Source organism: Mustela lutreola, chromosome 10, assembly GCF_030435805.1.
Source record: "Mustela lutreola isolate mMusLut2 chromosome 10, mMusLut2.pri, whole genome shotgun sequence".
NCBI lineage: Eukaryota > Metazoa > Chordata > Mammalia > Carnivora > Mustelidae > Mustela > Mustela lutreola.
In genome coordinates, this window is record NC_081299.1 from 55,262,469 (window position 1) to 55,279,239 (window position 16,771).

A 16,771-nucleotide genomic window follows, 5' to 3' on the forward strand; every position below is an offset into this window, starting at 1 on the left:
CTGAGAATACCTACTTCCATTCCTCTCATCACCTTGGGAGCCAGACAAAGCCAATCCCAGCGCATTTCTGAGCAAATATAATTAGCAATTGAATCAGAGGCCAATCTCAAGCATGTCCAAGTTCTGACTATCCGAAGTAGGCCTGGGCTTCTGGCCTGCCTTAAGTTCTGGCCTCCACTGTGTGTGTCTCCTCTCTTCCCACAGCACCTCTTTGCTCACATAATGCTATGAGTCTTGACATAGGCATTTACTATATATTTTCCTATCATTCTTCTCCCCATCTTACCTTCCATTTCTTCACATTGACTATTCCTCTGTAAGGTCCCTTATTTCCTTCTTCCTCTTTTCCTGTGTTCTCTGTTCCTCTGCCCCTTCCACATGACCTTCTCCTACTAGCGTTTCTTCCCTTTCTGAGAGGTGATCACCACTAGCCATCTCTGTCTTCTCAGCCATTGAGACTCTCGGGTTTGGCACACTGGTTTTCTTGATATATTGGATTAAATGCAGTTGACACTATCACTAATGTTGGAGGTAGTTTATTTGGTAAAAATAAGGATAGATAAGAATTATTTTAATTATTTCATAGTGAATCAACCTGTTTCTTCTCTGAAAGCCAGGGGTTTCTGTCTTCTATATTTCACCAACTTTGGTGTTCATGTATCTTAGAAATGAGTTTTGTTCAAGTCTTTTTATCTCACATCAAAACAAAGTTTATTTCTGATTGTGGAGCCTGAATCACACTCTTTTGTTTGTCCTGATTACCAGTGAGACCTCTTCCCCCGTGGGACATCAGAATCAAATGTGTGAATGCTTCTGTGAGCAGATGTATCCTTCGGTGGAGCGATGAGGGGCTGGTGCTGCTTAACCGACTCAGATATCGGCCCAACAGCAGTGGGCCCTGGGAAATGGTAATGCTTTTTAGAGTAAATGGGAAAATCAGGGAGGGGCTCTTAATATCACTGCACAGGTCTCTGTATTTTCTTGCCAGCGAAATACGGAGTTTAAGAATGTGTAGCCTGAAGTACACACTTGGGACATATCAGATAGTCACATATACCTCTACTTGTTAAGAACCATCTTTAGTTCTGATCACTGATTCTGAAATGTTTTTTAAAGATTTTATTTCTTGGGGCGCCTGGGTGGCTCAGTGGGTTAAGCTGCTGCCTTCAGCTCGGGTCGTGATCTCAGGGTCCTGGGATCGAGTCCCACATCGGGCTCTCTGCTCAGCAGGGAGCCTGCTTCCTCCTCTCTTTCTGCTTGCCTCTCTGCCTACTTGTGATCTCTCTCTGTCAAATAAAAAAAAAAAAAAAAAGATTTTATTTCTTTAATTGAGAGAGAGAGAGAGAACAAGCAGGGAAGGGTGGGGAAAGGCAGAGGCAGAGGAAGAAGCAGGCTCCCTATGGAGTTAGGAGCCCTATATGGGACTCACTCCCAGAACCCTGGGATTAAACCTGAACCACCCAGGTGTCCCTGATTGTGAAATTTTTTTAGCCACTTCATGGCTAAGAAGCCATTGGCTTCTGTAAACCAATATTAATTTTCTGTGGTTTATTTCTAGTAAAGGACTCATTTCACCTTTTTCTGTTACCCTTCCCTCTGTATTACTTTTTAGTAATTTTTTTAACATATTAGAAGGAGGAGTATTAGAAATTGTCCATAGAAACTCATATGGAATTGAATATTCCAAAAATAAAGACCCACAATTTGATCTAATATTAGACATTAATTTTTTTTACAATTAAATTTAAGATTATAATTCCTCCTAGTATTTTTGTAAAATATAATGACTCATAATAATAACAAAAGGTAAGTTCCACATATAGCTGAAACTCAGGAGAAATATAGTAATTAATTTTTTAACATACAGTTTTCTTTTTGAAGTCAATTCTATGTCTGTGTTAGAATCTGGATGCTTCAGTCAGTTAAGCATCTGCCTTCAGTTCAGGTCATGATCTCAGGGTCCTGGGATTGAGCCCTGATCTCTGTTCAGCAGAGAGTCTGCTTGTCCCTCTCTCTCTGCTCCTACCCCTGCTCATGCTTGCTCTTGTTCTCTCTCTCTCTCTCTCAAATAAATAAAATATTTATCTTATTTTTAAAAAGATTTTATTTATTTATTTGACAGAGAGAGATGCAGCAAGAAAAAGAACACAAGCGGGGGGAGTGAGGGAGGGAGAAGCAGGCTCCCTGCAGAGCAAGGAGCCCTAGGGAGGGCTCCATCCCAGGACCCTGGGATCATGACCTGAGCCAAAGGCAGATGCCTAATGAGTAAGCCTCCCAGGCACCCCCAAAAGAATTATTTTAAAAGAAACATTTATCGCATTGTAATTATGACCAAATAAATAATAATCTCTAGAAAATTCTCCAAGGCTCTTTTGAAAATTGGTATTTTTCAGTTTGTTTCAGGATCCCCCTTGGGCCTTTATAGATGGGTTCTTAGACCCCAGAGTTTGTTTTTATTGAGAAGTTAATTCATATTAACGTCCTTTGTATTCAATAACCCTGTCATTGTCTTCTCAATGAATGACAGATCTAAAATAAAACAGAAGGAGTTATTAACTCAAGTTTCTTACCTATGTATGTCAGAATTCTTTAATTTAAATAGACCCCTTTAAAAAAATCTTGTCTGATTCAAGGTCAGTACTACAAATGCCAAAGGAAGACATGATTTGCTGGATCTGAAGCCATTTACAGAGTATGAATTTCAGATTTCCTCTAAGCTACATCTATATAAAGGGAGTTGGAGTGATTGGAGTGAATCGTTGAGAACACAAACACCGGAAGAAGGTATGTGTTTTTAAAGAGGCGAGTGGGAAGAGAGGGAGGAGAGAGACGAGAGGGAGAGGAAGATATAAGGATTTCCTTGGACTAGGATCTCTAAGTACTGGTACTAAACCAACAAGTTAATTTAATGCATTAATGAACAAGTAAATGAGTATATTAATTAACAAGTTAACTTTGACATTAGCTTAAACACTGTAATTGTCCAGGGCGATATGTTTATATTGCTAGGAAATTTTAACATTCAGTTAGTCCCACCCTTGCTTGCCACATGTTGTCCTGTGGTTACCAGATGATGCTTTAGTGATGTTTGGTTATAACTCTTATTTCTATTTCACTTCTTATCTCAGGAACTCTCTCATTCCACAAAACCATAACCAGTAATTTCATTCCTTTATAGAAGTTAAAACCTGATACATTTTACTTTCTGTATTTTATGAAAATTAAAAGCTTGAAAGAAGATAGACTCAGGAGACATAACATTTTAAATAAAGTTTAACATCCAGCAATCCTCTCTCCTCTAAATATTATGGCACTGCCTTCATCATGCCTTTGATACTCACTGCTCAAGTGAGGGCCACCAGACTGCCCATAGCTACGGAAAGGATATCAAATATAATTCTCAGTCTGATAGAATTTTCTTTTTGGCAATTATAGGAAAGACAGCTTATGAAGGTGTAATTTTATTGGAGCAAAATTACCTGTCTGAGCTTTATGTCAATATTAGCAAATCTTTGGATACACAAGAAGTAGCCATCTGAATATTAGTTTTTAAAAGCACTCATTTAGTGACATACTACACAGCTTCTCTTAATCTGTATATTTGGCTCAGAAGAAAAATTATTGTCATATAATCCATTATTTTATTACGTGGAGATTTTGAAATATTCAAGTGAGAAACTCTTAAGTGCTTATTTGTAAAATTTATGGATATGTGTGCCTGTAAGTTAGTCTCATGATACAAATTACATTCATTTTCTGTTAATGACCTTTGAGAGTTGATGGCACTTACCAGTTATACCCCAGTGACTTTCAAGGACCCAAAGGGTCTACCTGATAAGATAAAATACCTAATATATAAATTGTAGAATAATTGTGTATTCTTCCTTTATTCTTATATTAATTGCATTCCGTATTTTTAAAAAATTTTTAAATAAATCCACCCAACAAATTCTAATTTATTCCCTCTCATTTTATGATATAAATCTACTTTTTTTAAGATTTTATTTATTTATTTGACAGAGAGAGATCACAAGTAGGCAGAGAGGCAGGCAGAGAGAGGAGGAAGCAGGCTCCCTGTGAGCAGAGAGCCTGATGCGGAGCTCTATTCCAGGACCCTGAGATCATGACCTGAGCTGGAAGGCAGAGGCTTAACCCACTGAGCCACCCAGGCGCCCCTTATGATATAAATCTCTTAATGTTGAGCCACTTGTTCTCCGTTTAAATGTTTGTCCTTTTTCTAATCCAGAGCTTACTCTTTTTATTCTTTTATTACACATAGTCAAAGTAATGTATATTTTAAATACCTCGTGGATTATACTTTGTTTATGTGTCCTACAGATAAAATTTTTGAAAATGGGCCATATTTTATGTCCAAGGCCAAGGTAGTAAATAGGCTGAGAAGATTTTAAGTTCTATCACATTAGGCTTAACTATAAACCAGGGAAACTCTGGGCTTGTGAATTCTTGTCATTCTTACTGACATTTAATAATGACCTGTTTGGAGATACGTGAAAAGGATTTTTTTTTTTTTAAGTGTCTACGTGTTGAATTAAAAACACTTCAAGGTAGAACAGTAACTTTCTCATAGCCCCTAAAATAAACCACTATCATAACAATGAGTGCAGCTGCTTGTTATGGTTGTGAACTCGTGGACAGTTATGAATTAAACCAAGGAACTGGCTCGTTCAGAGTAATCGCAGACATTTGTGAAGAAACCCATCCTCTGAGATACCACGTTTACCAAGCTCTGCTGGCTTCCTTTCAATGTCTGCATTTCCTTTGACTGTGTTTGATCCTTCTGTGGGTTGATGCAAGACCTCTTCCCTCTTACTCTGAGCGGTATGGTTTTCACCCCTTACCACTGCTTCTGTCATCAGTTTCTTTATGAAACACCAACTGATATCACCTAAAAGGTGTGAACTTTTTTTTTTTTTTTTAAGAACGTTTTCCTTTCAGCCTTTGGCTCTGTACTCATTTAAAAAATTACTGGTAAGCTTTCTCTCTCTCTCTCTTCTTCTTTTTTTTTTTTTTTTAGTTTTTAAAGCTGTGAATGACCTTATGATAGAGCCCTTTGCAGCCTTTGCTGCTCAAAACTGAGAGCAATGTTATCTCCTGGTGGATTGGGCAGTTACTTAGATCACGTCATCAGAGATGGAGGGTTTTATTTACTCCATATGGCTCTTTCCTATGTCATCAAATTCAACTTCTGTCATGGTCCTCCATGAAAAACACTTTTTAAATGGCCACTAAATAAGGAGTAGGAGAAAAGAACTTGCTTTCCTCTCTTAAGGAAGACAGTCCCTCAGCCCTTATCTGTCAAAAGCAGGCCTGATACTGGGAACTGAGCAACCATATTTAGACTGTAGTGGAAAACAGTTGAGTTTGGGCTGCATGGCCTCCAGACATGCCTGAGAATATGCCCAGGTGTTGGGGGGAGGTGATTTCCCTCAGCATTCAGAACACCCAGGAGGAGACTCCAAAATAAAGATGAACAAGCCATTCCTCAGAGCTGTAGTATCAATTAAGTGTTTTTGTCCGCTCATTCACCATTTTTTAAAGTACAGTTTACATGTTCTGTAATCTATACTATGGACAACGAATAAAGAAAATGCTACATGCTCAAACTCATGGCAGAGCAGTAAAAGGAATAACCCTTCCCCAGCATAGGTGATGGCATGGGTGATTGGTGAGAGACCCCCCCCAGAGGGGAGAAAATGTAGGGTTACCCATTGCAACCACCCCATCTCAAGTTTGTAATTTGTAATTACAAATTAGTAATTTGTAATTCTGAAATATTGCCAAGATGGGTAAATTTAAATGAAGACAAGAGTCCTGACCCATGGTAAGGATTCAATAAATTTAGCTATTGTTTTTTTCATTTGGGAAGGAGCTTGTTCAAGGTTCCAGAATAAGTAGAGAAGCCAGGTTTTGAACACTGGTATGTTCATTGCATAGCCTGAACTCTTTACTCTGCATCCCTCAGTTACCTTGGGCTGAAAAGGCCAATTAAATACTAGAGATTATTTTACCATTTTGGTTGTCAAGTACTTCATAACAGTCTAGCTTAGGGGTCAGCAAAATTTTCTGTAAAGGTCCAGACAGTAAATATTTGCTGCTTTGCAGACCATATCTCTGTCAAGTACTAAAATTTGTTATTACAGTGTACAAGCAGCCAATGACAGTGTATAAATATGTAGACAAAGCTATGTCTCAATAAAACCTTATTTATGGACACAAATTTGAATTTTATGTAATTTTCACATGTCACAAAAAACTAATCTTCTCTTTGTTTTCAGCCATTTAAAAATGCAAAAACAAAAATTAAAAAACCATTGTTAGTCCACAGGCTGTACCAAAACAGGGAGCAGATTTGGCCAAGAGGCCATCATTTGCTGACTCTTAAACTAGCTAAACTTGAATATATATTTGTGTCTTCTTCCATAAGACCTGAGAAGATGAGAATGAAAAGTTCTTAGCCTTTGAAAGAGGCTTACATGCTAACATTTTCATTAGAAGGAAAATGTTGCTTGAGATCTAATGACAGTCTCTGCCCTTTCTTTCTTTTTTTGGTCCCCTCTAAGCCCAGCACCTATCCTGGAAGAAATCAATGTCTGGGTTCAATTATTTGATAAGATGGTGATTATCCCAAAGGAAGAAATGCTTTCCCTGTAGCCTTCCAAACAGAAACCAATGAAAAATATATGCTTCTCTGGCTGATCTGTGAGGAAGGTGTTTGTGTATCAGGAACTATGCCAGGTGCTGGGATACAATGATAACAAGTCAGACCCTCAAACTCAAGGACTTATAATCTATTTTGGAATATTAGGGAAAGATTCCTGGAGGATACAACACCAAGAAGAAATGCAAAATTCCAAGGGAATTTTGTGGCCTTCCCTCACCTAGAACATATGGCTTCCAAGGTCATTGCAGTAGGAGAAGGGAGCTAGTTTCTCCTTGAAGTACTAGATTCCTTTGAATTTTGTGAAATCTCATATTCCTGGATTTTATTTTGCTTTATTGGTCAGTTCTTCTTGGTCTCTTACTGGTCATTTTTCTCTTCTCAGTGTCAACCCCTATGGCTCTCTTGTTTTCCCAGGTGACTTTATCCAGTCCCCTGGCTCTAAAACTAAACAGACAGATGATAGGTAGGTAGGTAGGTAGTTAGAGTATATAGTTTCAGTCTTGGACTCCCTCCAAAACTTCAGATTCGTGCTCTGGTAGCCTGTTCCATATCTTCACCTAGATATCAACAGACATTCTGAACCACACATAGCCTAGACAAAATCTCTAAAATACTTCAGTTTCAGTATTTTCTATTTCAGTAAACAATCCCACCATCTCCCTGGTTAGTGAAGTCAAAAACCAAGAAATTATCCTTAAATTCTCCTTTTAAAAAAAAATTCTCTTTTTCCCCTGTTCCCCTATATTAGCACTTGACTCTCCTAAACATATTCAGAACCTCTTCATTCCTTCTGTTGCCACTATGATTATCCTAGTTTAAGCTAGGATATTCTTACAAAGGATAACAACAGAATGAGCAGTTATGAACTCACCATTCAACTTAAATACTATAAAATTACCGATATATTCTTACCCCTCTCATTCCTCCCCAAAGGTAACTATTATCCTGTACATTTATCAGCACTTTTCTCATAGGTTTGAGAAATGTATGTATCTCTAAACAATAATTAGTTTTGCTTGTTTCTGAACTAATCATAATTTTATACTATAATACAACTTGTTTTGTTTCCCATCAGCACTTTGGCACAACGCCTCCATTAATTTTAGTATGGGTGAAACCTCCCTTCTTCTATCAAGAAATGAGCTCTTCACTTGTGACCTGGATGTTAAAAATGTTAAAAACGCGGTGCTTGGGTGGCTCAGTTAGTTAAGCATCTGATGCTTGATTTCAGCTCAGGTCATGATCTTATGGTCATGGTCTTGGGGTCATGAGATTGAACCCCTCATTGGGCTCTGCACTCAGCGGAGGGTCCACTTGGGACTCTCACCCTTTCTCTCTCTGCCCCACTCCTAGCAGGCACTCTCTCCCTCTCTCTTCCCTTCTCTCGCAAATAAATAAATAAATCTTTTTTTTTTTTTAAAGATTTTATTTATTTATTTGTAAGAGAGAGAGAGAGAGTGAGAGCAAGCACAGGCAGACAGAGTGGAAGGCAGAGTCAGAGGGAGAAGCAGGCTCCCTGCGGAGCAAGGAGCCCGATGTGGGACTCGATCCCAGGACGCTGGGATCATGACCTGAGCCGAAGGCAGCTGCTTAACCAACTGAGCCACCCAGGCGTCCCTAAATAAATCTTTTAAAAAATGTTAAAAGATTATATTTCTAAAAAATACATATTTAAAAAAAAAAAGGAGAGCTTCCCCAACTATGTCAAAGGCTGCTCAGTAGTCCAATGACATAAGAACAAAGAAGTAACTCTTAGATTTGGCAACACAGATTCACTGCCAACCAGAGGCAGTGTCAGTAGAATGATGGGGAGACAATCTAAGGTGCTGTAGGTTGAGAGTGAGTGTGAGGTGAGGGACTAAAGACAGGACAATTCACAGCTCTCCAAGAAGTTCTATGAAGGAGAGTAGAGATGCAAGGGAGTAACTGGAGCAGGACGAGGTATCAGGAAATGCTTTGGCTTGTTTTGTTTTAGGATCAGAGAAAATGTAATGATTTTTCAAGGTAATGATAAGGTCCCAGCGGAGAGGGAGAAATTAATGATACATGAGAAGTGGAGGAAAGATCCTTGATAAAGCAAGAGAGGATAGGATCAAGCACTCAGGTTAAGGGGTTGAAATGTAATGGAAGTAGGAGTGCTATGTTTGGGAATTAATGGTGAATTTTGGAAGTTTCCATGGTGAAAAGATGAGGGAACCCCTGCCTGATTACTTCTTTTTGCTCAGGGAAATATGAAACAGAAACATCTGTTGAGAGAAACATATCATTAGAAGTGGGCAGGCAGAGGGAATGACGATACCAGCTCCTGGGAAGAAATAACCTGGTGGCCCTTCATGACAGTAAAAGAGGTGACAGAAAGAGGTGAAAAGAAAGAGTGAATCAAGTGTTAAACATCATTAATCAAGAAGGAAGAGGAATGGGGGAGTCTGTGCAGGGCGTCCTGTGCAGGCATAGCTGGTGATAACATCTGAAATTAAAACTTGTTTAATCAAGTAGATACTTATAAGATCTGTTTGAATCTAATTGTTTAAAACTAGATTTTAAATAAATGTGTCATCCCCAAAAAGTGGATATTGAGGAACCAGGGCAACAAATAACTTATCTCTGCCTTGTCTTGGTTGGAGCATGACTTGGACCAAAAAATCTCATGAGCTGCATTTAGTCCACTACCTGAGACCTCCCTAGGTAATGCCTTTTCCATATATTCTTTGTGTTAAATTCTCTCAAGATAATGTCTTTTCCATATTCTCTTTGTGGTAAATTCTCCATTTTCACTGTTCTTGGAAATCTTTATACTGCTCCTCACTGCCTGTGAAAACCTCTATCGAGAGATTGCTTTCCACCTGCAATTCAGTTGCCCTTGACCACATGCCTGCACTTGCCTGACTTGAGATATGGATGCTCATCTCAGAAGCACTTGGATTGACTCTGATTTGTTTGCCACACGTACTGTTTCACAGAAACCCAGAATCTTGGGATTTTAGAGTTGGAAGCACCCTCAAGGTCATTTAGACCCATCTCCTGCTTAATTTAGGATCTTTGCTGCTTTTCATGCGGGTGACTATATTCAACCCTGTAGTTTTCCCATTTATTATATAAGAGGTAGTTTCATCTCAGGAGACCTGACTTCCATTTCTCAATATTTGTATTTTTAATCATTTGTGTCCATTTGTTTTGTAATCACTTGGACTTGGCATTTGACTTTCCTTTTCTGGCCTGCCTATAATAGTTTTATCTGCCTTTGTTAGATAACACTGAGGTTAGAACTTCAAGTGATTTTGTGTCAATTGAATGTCAGAGATTCTCTTTAATATCAGCTCTTCTGTTGCTTTAAGCAGCAGTGGTTTAACACCCCTGGTCATGAAATTTTGTACTTTGAAACTCACACAGATTCGACTAATGATTTCTCTCCAATAGAGGCTAACTCAGCAGGTGGGCACCATTAAAATTTCAGTTTCACTTGCAATTTTTCCTTTGAAGAGACTGTGATTCTAGGATTCAATTCTTAGCTCCACAGTAATCTGGTAGGTTATAGATCTTTAATAAGGCAATGAGTGTTCCTTCAAATTTCTTACCAATATGTAATTAACTAGAGACATTAGCACTAACAAGTCAGCTGGCTTTGACATTGAGCACACCCAGGATTCCAAATCCTGATTATGTAGTCAATGTCTGGATTATCTAGTTTGTTCAGATTTTTGTTTATTGTAGTAAACTGTAATGGAAGATCAGGGTCTTTGGGAACAGTGGAACTTGGGCTCAACTCCTGGCTTTGCCATTCACCAGCCCCAAGTGTTGTGTAGATCATTTAACCTTTGTCAGCCTCCTAGTCCTCATTAAATGAGATAATGTACAGATTATTAAGTGTCCAGATGTTTCTGGAACATAGTAGGTGGTTGATAACTCTCAGGTCCCCTTTCCTTCTGTTGCTTGTGTTGTCCCCCCCCCCCCCACCTTTTTGCATCTGGACTAGTAGGAAAAAAGTCCTAGGCTTGATTTCTGAGTTTCTGTTCATAATCCTGAAGGATGGAGAGCATTTTCAGAATGTCTTAAATAAACATTTCTTATCTTTAGGTCCTCACTGCAAAGGTATAAGTTACCACTAGTGGGAAGAGAGGGGAAGAAAATAAATGAATAAAGTTTTGAAAAAAATAGATAGGAAAGAGGGTGAGAGAGGCAGGAAAAGGAAGTGTGACAAAGAAAGAGATTAGAATATGAAAGAGCACCTATTGGGGGTGGAAGTACTATAGAGAAATTGTAAGCCTTCTCAGAGCCAGATAACTGCAGGGTACAGAGCAAAGAGCTCGGGCTATGGGATGAAACAGACCAGTGTTCAAAACCTGGCTTCACCACTTACTATTTCTGGGACCTTGAACAAGTTCCTTAGGCTCCCAGCATTTCATTTTCCAAAACAGCAACAGCTAAATTTATTGAATTCTTATCACAGGTCAGGATGCTTCTATTCATTTAATTCTCACAACAGCCCCATGTGACGTATAGAACTACGACACTCATTTTGCAGAAGAGGAAACTGGCTTAAGGACGCGGTTAACATTTGCTCAAGATCACAGAGCTGGGATTTGCCCATAGATGGTCTAGCTCTGGAGCTCACACTTTAACCACTGCATTAGAGCTGCGTATGCTGTGGGATAAGGATGACAGGGGAAATAACTGTGAGCAGGTCCATGTGCTCCCTACCTTTCCCACTTTCTCTTCTTCTCTCCCTGGCTGCTTGTCCTCTGTTTTCCTGCTGGGACATAATGTTTTGGAAACTTCCATCTGGTTAAATGGAAATTGTCACTCGAAAAGGAACTCCTATGTAGCTTCATCTCAATACACTCTAAGTGTCAGTGATAAACAAGTTACATTGCTGTAGTAGAAGACTATTTTCAGGGACTCTTTCTGTGGAGTCCACCCCTGACAGTAAATCAAAACAAATCTGATAATGGAAGAAATACACTATTTCACCCACTCACGTGTGCACACACAGTCTTTTTCTTACACACATAGGAGTTGACTGTCCAGTTCCTTTTCTAATCTCTTTGATTGACTTTTTTGAATTAAATTAGGTCATATTTGACCATTATGTTATGGATTAGTGGTCATTCCTTCTATCAGTTCGGCCTGTGTTTTAGCATGAAGTAGCTAATATTGCCTTAATTGTCCATTTGCTCACTCATCACCTAAAAAAGAGTTTTTGGAAGCCTGTTACCTTCTAAGCACTACATAGGTGTGAGGGATATTAAGATGAATGAGACAGGCCTTCCTGTCAAGTAGATCATTGCCTAATGATCATAAAACCAAGTAATTATGCCACAACACGGTAAGTTCAGGAATGGAAGTGAACACAGTTTATCATTTGTATTTTACATTTTTATAGGATTAGAAAATATTTTCCTTATGATTAATGGTTTTATTTTTCTGCTGAGAATTCTTTCTGCATTCCAACAAAAAAGAAGAAACCACACATACTTTCTCTGAGTTATTTTATCAATACCTATTTTAAGAGTATGTTAGGAGTCTAATTTCCTTACCATTTTTTAAAATTTATTTTTAAGGTAACCTCGTATTTTCTATGGCCAACAATATACATGTTCACTGTTTAACAAAAGGAAATCAATACTGGGGCACAAAGAAAATTGAAATTGTTCTATAATCCTACTCTCCCAGAGTTATTTATTAAATAAGTAATTGCCTTTGAAAAGTTTTATATTGGGCATCTGTGGATGGGTATGTGTTGTGTGTGTGTGTGTGTGTGTGTCTGATACCAAAAAATATGTTTTTTCCCCTTCAAAACAGAGCCTACAGGGACGTTGGATGTCTGGTACATGAAACAGCACATTGACTACAGTAGACAACAGATTTCTCTTTTCTGGAAGGTAAGTTTTCAGTGTCAGTGTAAAATTCAAGAGAATTATATATTTAATTATTTTTTGTCTTATTTTGTTTTTACTGAGATATAATTGTTATATTAAAAGAATTATATGTTTGGACAATGTCTCAAGGTAAAAAAAATATGTTTTATTTCCATAATGGCTTTATATGAGGCTTCAAAGATTTAGTTAGAACTCATTTTCTCAACAGTATCCTCATGACACTTGACTCAATGTTATTTATTTTTGTCAGATAAGAGTGAGAGCTCTGTGTTCTCGCCTCCATACAACCACATCTTTTCCTCATCCACTTCCACGCCTTCCTCCCCAGACTTGTCCACCCTCTGACCCCATTGCAGCATTTCTTCTGACAGTTGCCCCTCCCAGTCACCCTATCCTCCCTACAGACCACATGTCCAGCCATGACTATGCCACCTTCCTTATTCACTTTTTTTGGAAATTAAAGATGAGAAGTGTGTGGATATGGATTTTCAGGAATATATTTTCTGTAGATGCCAAAAAGGTAGAGGGTGGAAAGAAGGCTGCTCTACCTCAAGAACTCAAGTAATAGTAGAAAATAATGTGAACAGGAACAGAAAGCAGCTCTTCATCAGTAATAGTAGTAAAACAGTAGTAACTGGAAGAACCTTCCAGAAAACAGTAAGACCTAATGTTTTTACAGGGTGTGAGAGTTTCACAAAGTGCTGAAATCTGGGGCAGTTGTTTCACGAAATCCCTTAAAAACCCTGTGAGGTAGGTACGAGGCATCCCCACTTAACAAATGGAAAAACTGAGAGAGAGGGGATGTTCTTCCTACACTTACCTAGCTACTAAGTTCAGAATTGAGATTGAAACCCCATCCGGACTTCTTTCTGCTACATCATGACTCACCTTTGTGAAACGAAAATACTATTTGAATCGAGCTCCTGCCTGGAATGCTCGTAAGAGGTTTCCAGGAGAGCTATGCTCCTTTTTCCTTCCCCAACCCTGCATCCCTCTCCCTACACATCTTCCACATAAGGGTAAGTCAACAGTTTTGGAATTAGGAAGCTGATGAGTGCGAAACCCAGCCAGTCAGAGAAATGAGTATAAAGTCCTCTGATGGGGTTAGCATGATAGATTTTGATAATTGCAATCTTCTTCAGTTTTCAGAAATGAGCCAGGCAAGAAATGAGCTCTTTCTCCCTCTTCCTTTCTATCTCACACGCACACAAAATGTCTGGTATGAGACCACTATAAATAGCTTGGTGAGTCATAATCAAGCTCTTCACTTTGAAACTAAAACTGCAACTTAAAATTTATTTTAAAATAAAGCCATGTTTAAGAGCAAGGCAATTCTCAAAGCAAGACATTTAGAGCAGCCATAATTGGTATTATAGAAGAACCCAGTCCAATTCTTGGCTGTTGGTTTTCATTTCACAAGTAAGCCACTGGTTAAAACCAAAATTCCTCCTTCCATAAAGATTCCTTCTCCCAAAATGTCCTCAGCAGTGATCTGAAAAGATATACTGTTTTAGTTCCAATAAACATTTGTTAGCCACAGGTAAGGCTCAGCCCACGTGCATATGCAAATTCTTCTCTGCTTCTCATTTTAATCTTGCCCCTAATTCTTGAAAATCCTAAATTCTGAAGTGAGGTCTTGGAATTCAAGAAGACTTCAGTTCTCTTCTAGTCCACCCTTCCTGTCATAAACATTGCTCCCACTCCACCCAAGACAGAGGGATGCCTCTGCTGGGACCATCTGGGAAAGGAAGAATTCCCCTCCGTAAGCAGTCCATGCTGTGGAGGGCATCTCTTATTGTTATAAAATTTTCCCTTTTGGGGCGCCTGGGTGGCTCAGCCTCTTAAGCAGTTGACTCTTGATTTCAGCTCAGGTCATGATCCCAGGGCCCTGGGATTGAGCCCTGCATTGGGCTCCATGCTCAAGGGGTTGTCTGCTTGAGGATTCACTGTTCTTGTCCCACTGCCCCTTCCCCATGCGCTCGCTCACTCACTCACGTGCCCTCTCTTTCTCTCTCTAAAATAAATAAATAAATCTTTAAAAAAAATTTTCCTCTTTTGTGGAGCCAGAATTGTGGGTGCTAGACTGGAACTGACTTGAATACAAAACCAAAAATGTAGATTCTAGAAACTTCTCCAACTTGGTGGCCAAGACAGGGCACCTTCAAAACCTTTGGTGACTATCCAGACTGAGGGGCTCCTTAAGGAGTGTTGGATCTAGTCCTCAGTTTTTCGGGGCCATAACAGGATTAAGTCCTTGTCTGCAAAATCCTAGGCTTATTCAGGGGCCCTAAGTAGACCACTTATCTGGGAGTGGGAATAAAAGACTGACCATAGTTACTGAGATGAACAGACCAGCTTCAGACCACAGAACTATAGAGCCCAAGAGCCAGAGGAAATGAAAGCAGTGTGCAGTCCCATCACTCACATTACAAACACAGAAACAGTTCTAGGGAGATGAAGTGATTCCTAAGGAAGATTTCAGGTACTATGGTGCTTGCTGCTAGGAGCCTTTCCTGAGTAGAAATCATTGCCCCTTCTGTCTGGAGCCTCTCCTGCCCCATTCTTCCAACTGGGGATTCCTTATGCTACTCTCAGGCAGGTTTGGGAATTTGATGGGATATTGCCATTACATGGGGACTTGTCTAAATGACAGACTAAAAAGAAACACTGCAACCAGATCAGGTGTTCTGTGGTGGGGCCCAAATCAGACCTCACTGGGAAAGGAAGCAAAGACGTATGTGTGTGTGGCTTTTTTTTTTTTTTTTTTCACTTTATTACTACTGGGAAAGCCAATGAGAGGAACACCCTGTCACTGCGGAGAGGGGGATTTCAGGTCTTGGCACCAAAGGAAGCCCCAGGTAAAACCCCATTAGTCTATGAACAAAGTGAGACCATGTTTCTCTTGCAACTGGGGAAATGTGAGATGACCTTTCATTTTTATAGGATGTTTACATCAGAAGCGAGCAACTTGGTGCTGAATGGGTATAGCCCTTGCGTGAAGTATGAATGTAGATGAGTGTGAGTATGTGTGTTGAGAGTGCATCTGTGTGAGTGATGTATATGCATGTGTGTTATATATGTGTGTGAGTGCAAAGGGTAAGTGTGAATGAGTGTGAGTTTTTTATGTGTGTGGGGTGTGAGTGTGGATATGTATATATGAGTATATGTGTTAGTGCGGGTGCATATAGATAAGTGTCTTAGTCTTTGTGGGTGCTATAACAAAATAGCATAGACCAGGTGGCTTATACACAACAGAAATCTATTCCGTGTGGTAATGGAGGCTGGAAGTCCAAGATCAGGTGTCATCATGGTCAGGTGAGGGGCCTCTTCAGAGTTGCAGACTTCTTGTTATATCCTCACATGGCAGAAGGGGCTAGTGAGGGGTGCCTGGTGGCTCAGTGGGTTAATAATCCTTTGCCTTTGTCTCAGGTCATGATCCCTGGGATTGACCGTCACATCAGCTCCCTACTTAGTGAACGGGGAATCCGTTTCTCCCTCTGCACCTCCTCTAGCTCATGTTTGTGCTGTCTTTCTCTCTGAAATAAATAAATAAAATCTTTAAAAAAAGAAGAAGAAGGGGCTATTGAGCTCTGTGGGATCTCTTTTACAAGGGCACTAATTCCATTTATGAAGCTTCCACCTTCATGACCTAATCACCTCACAGAGGCCTTACCTCCTAATACCGTCACATTGGACATTAGGATTCCAACATATATGTGAATCTTGGGGAGAGACACACAAACATTCAGACTACAGCAGTGAGTGAGTATGAGTGTGTAAAGGGGTTTTGTGTGGGTACGAGTGTGGTTGTGTTTGAGAATATATGTGTATGTGAATGTGATTGTGTCAATGTGTTGAGGGTGAAGGAGACCTTTGCTTTGTTGTTCTGGTTCTTACTTATTTACTTCAGGTTTCTGCTCAAAGGTTTCTTCCGAAAGTTCTGTTTCTTCAAAAATATGTTGTACTTTTTTTTTTTTTTGCTGTAGCTATTTTTAAGACAAAAATTCATTCTGTACTGAAGCCAAAAAGTACAACTTAATCTATGAAATAAAACAAAAATACCAAGGTGTTGTTAAAACAATAAATGCAATGACAATTAGAAAGTGTTGCTCTGTCACAAAGAGCCCCAGATTCCCTGTCTCTTCCTTCTGTGCAAGTTTCTTATTATTTCCTATTCTTTGTTTAAGTGTTTCAATCCATGATTCCAATACAC

General features: G+C 39.3%; 1 protein-coding gene across 4 annotated transcripts in view; it reads left to right on the top strand.

Annotated features, from left to right (window-relative positions):
- Positions 1-16,771, top strand: part of IL12RB2 (interleukin 12 receptor subunit beta 2) — an 82,815-nt gene that overhangs the window by 29,040 nt on the left and 37,004 nt on the right. For all 4 annotated transcript variants that reach the window (XM_059137810.1, XM_059137812.1, XM_059137813.1 and 1 more), the window contains 3 exons: positions 766-908; positions 2,634-2,784; positions 12,482-12,561. In XM_059137810.1, the coding sequence (XP_058993793.1) occupies positions 766-908; positions 2,634-2,784; positions 12,482-12,561 (374 nt within the window). The remainder of the gene's footprint in view (positions 1-765; positions 909-2,633; positions 2,785-12,481; positions 12,562-16,771) is intronic.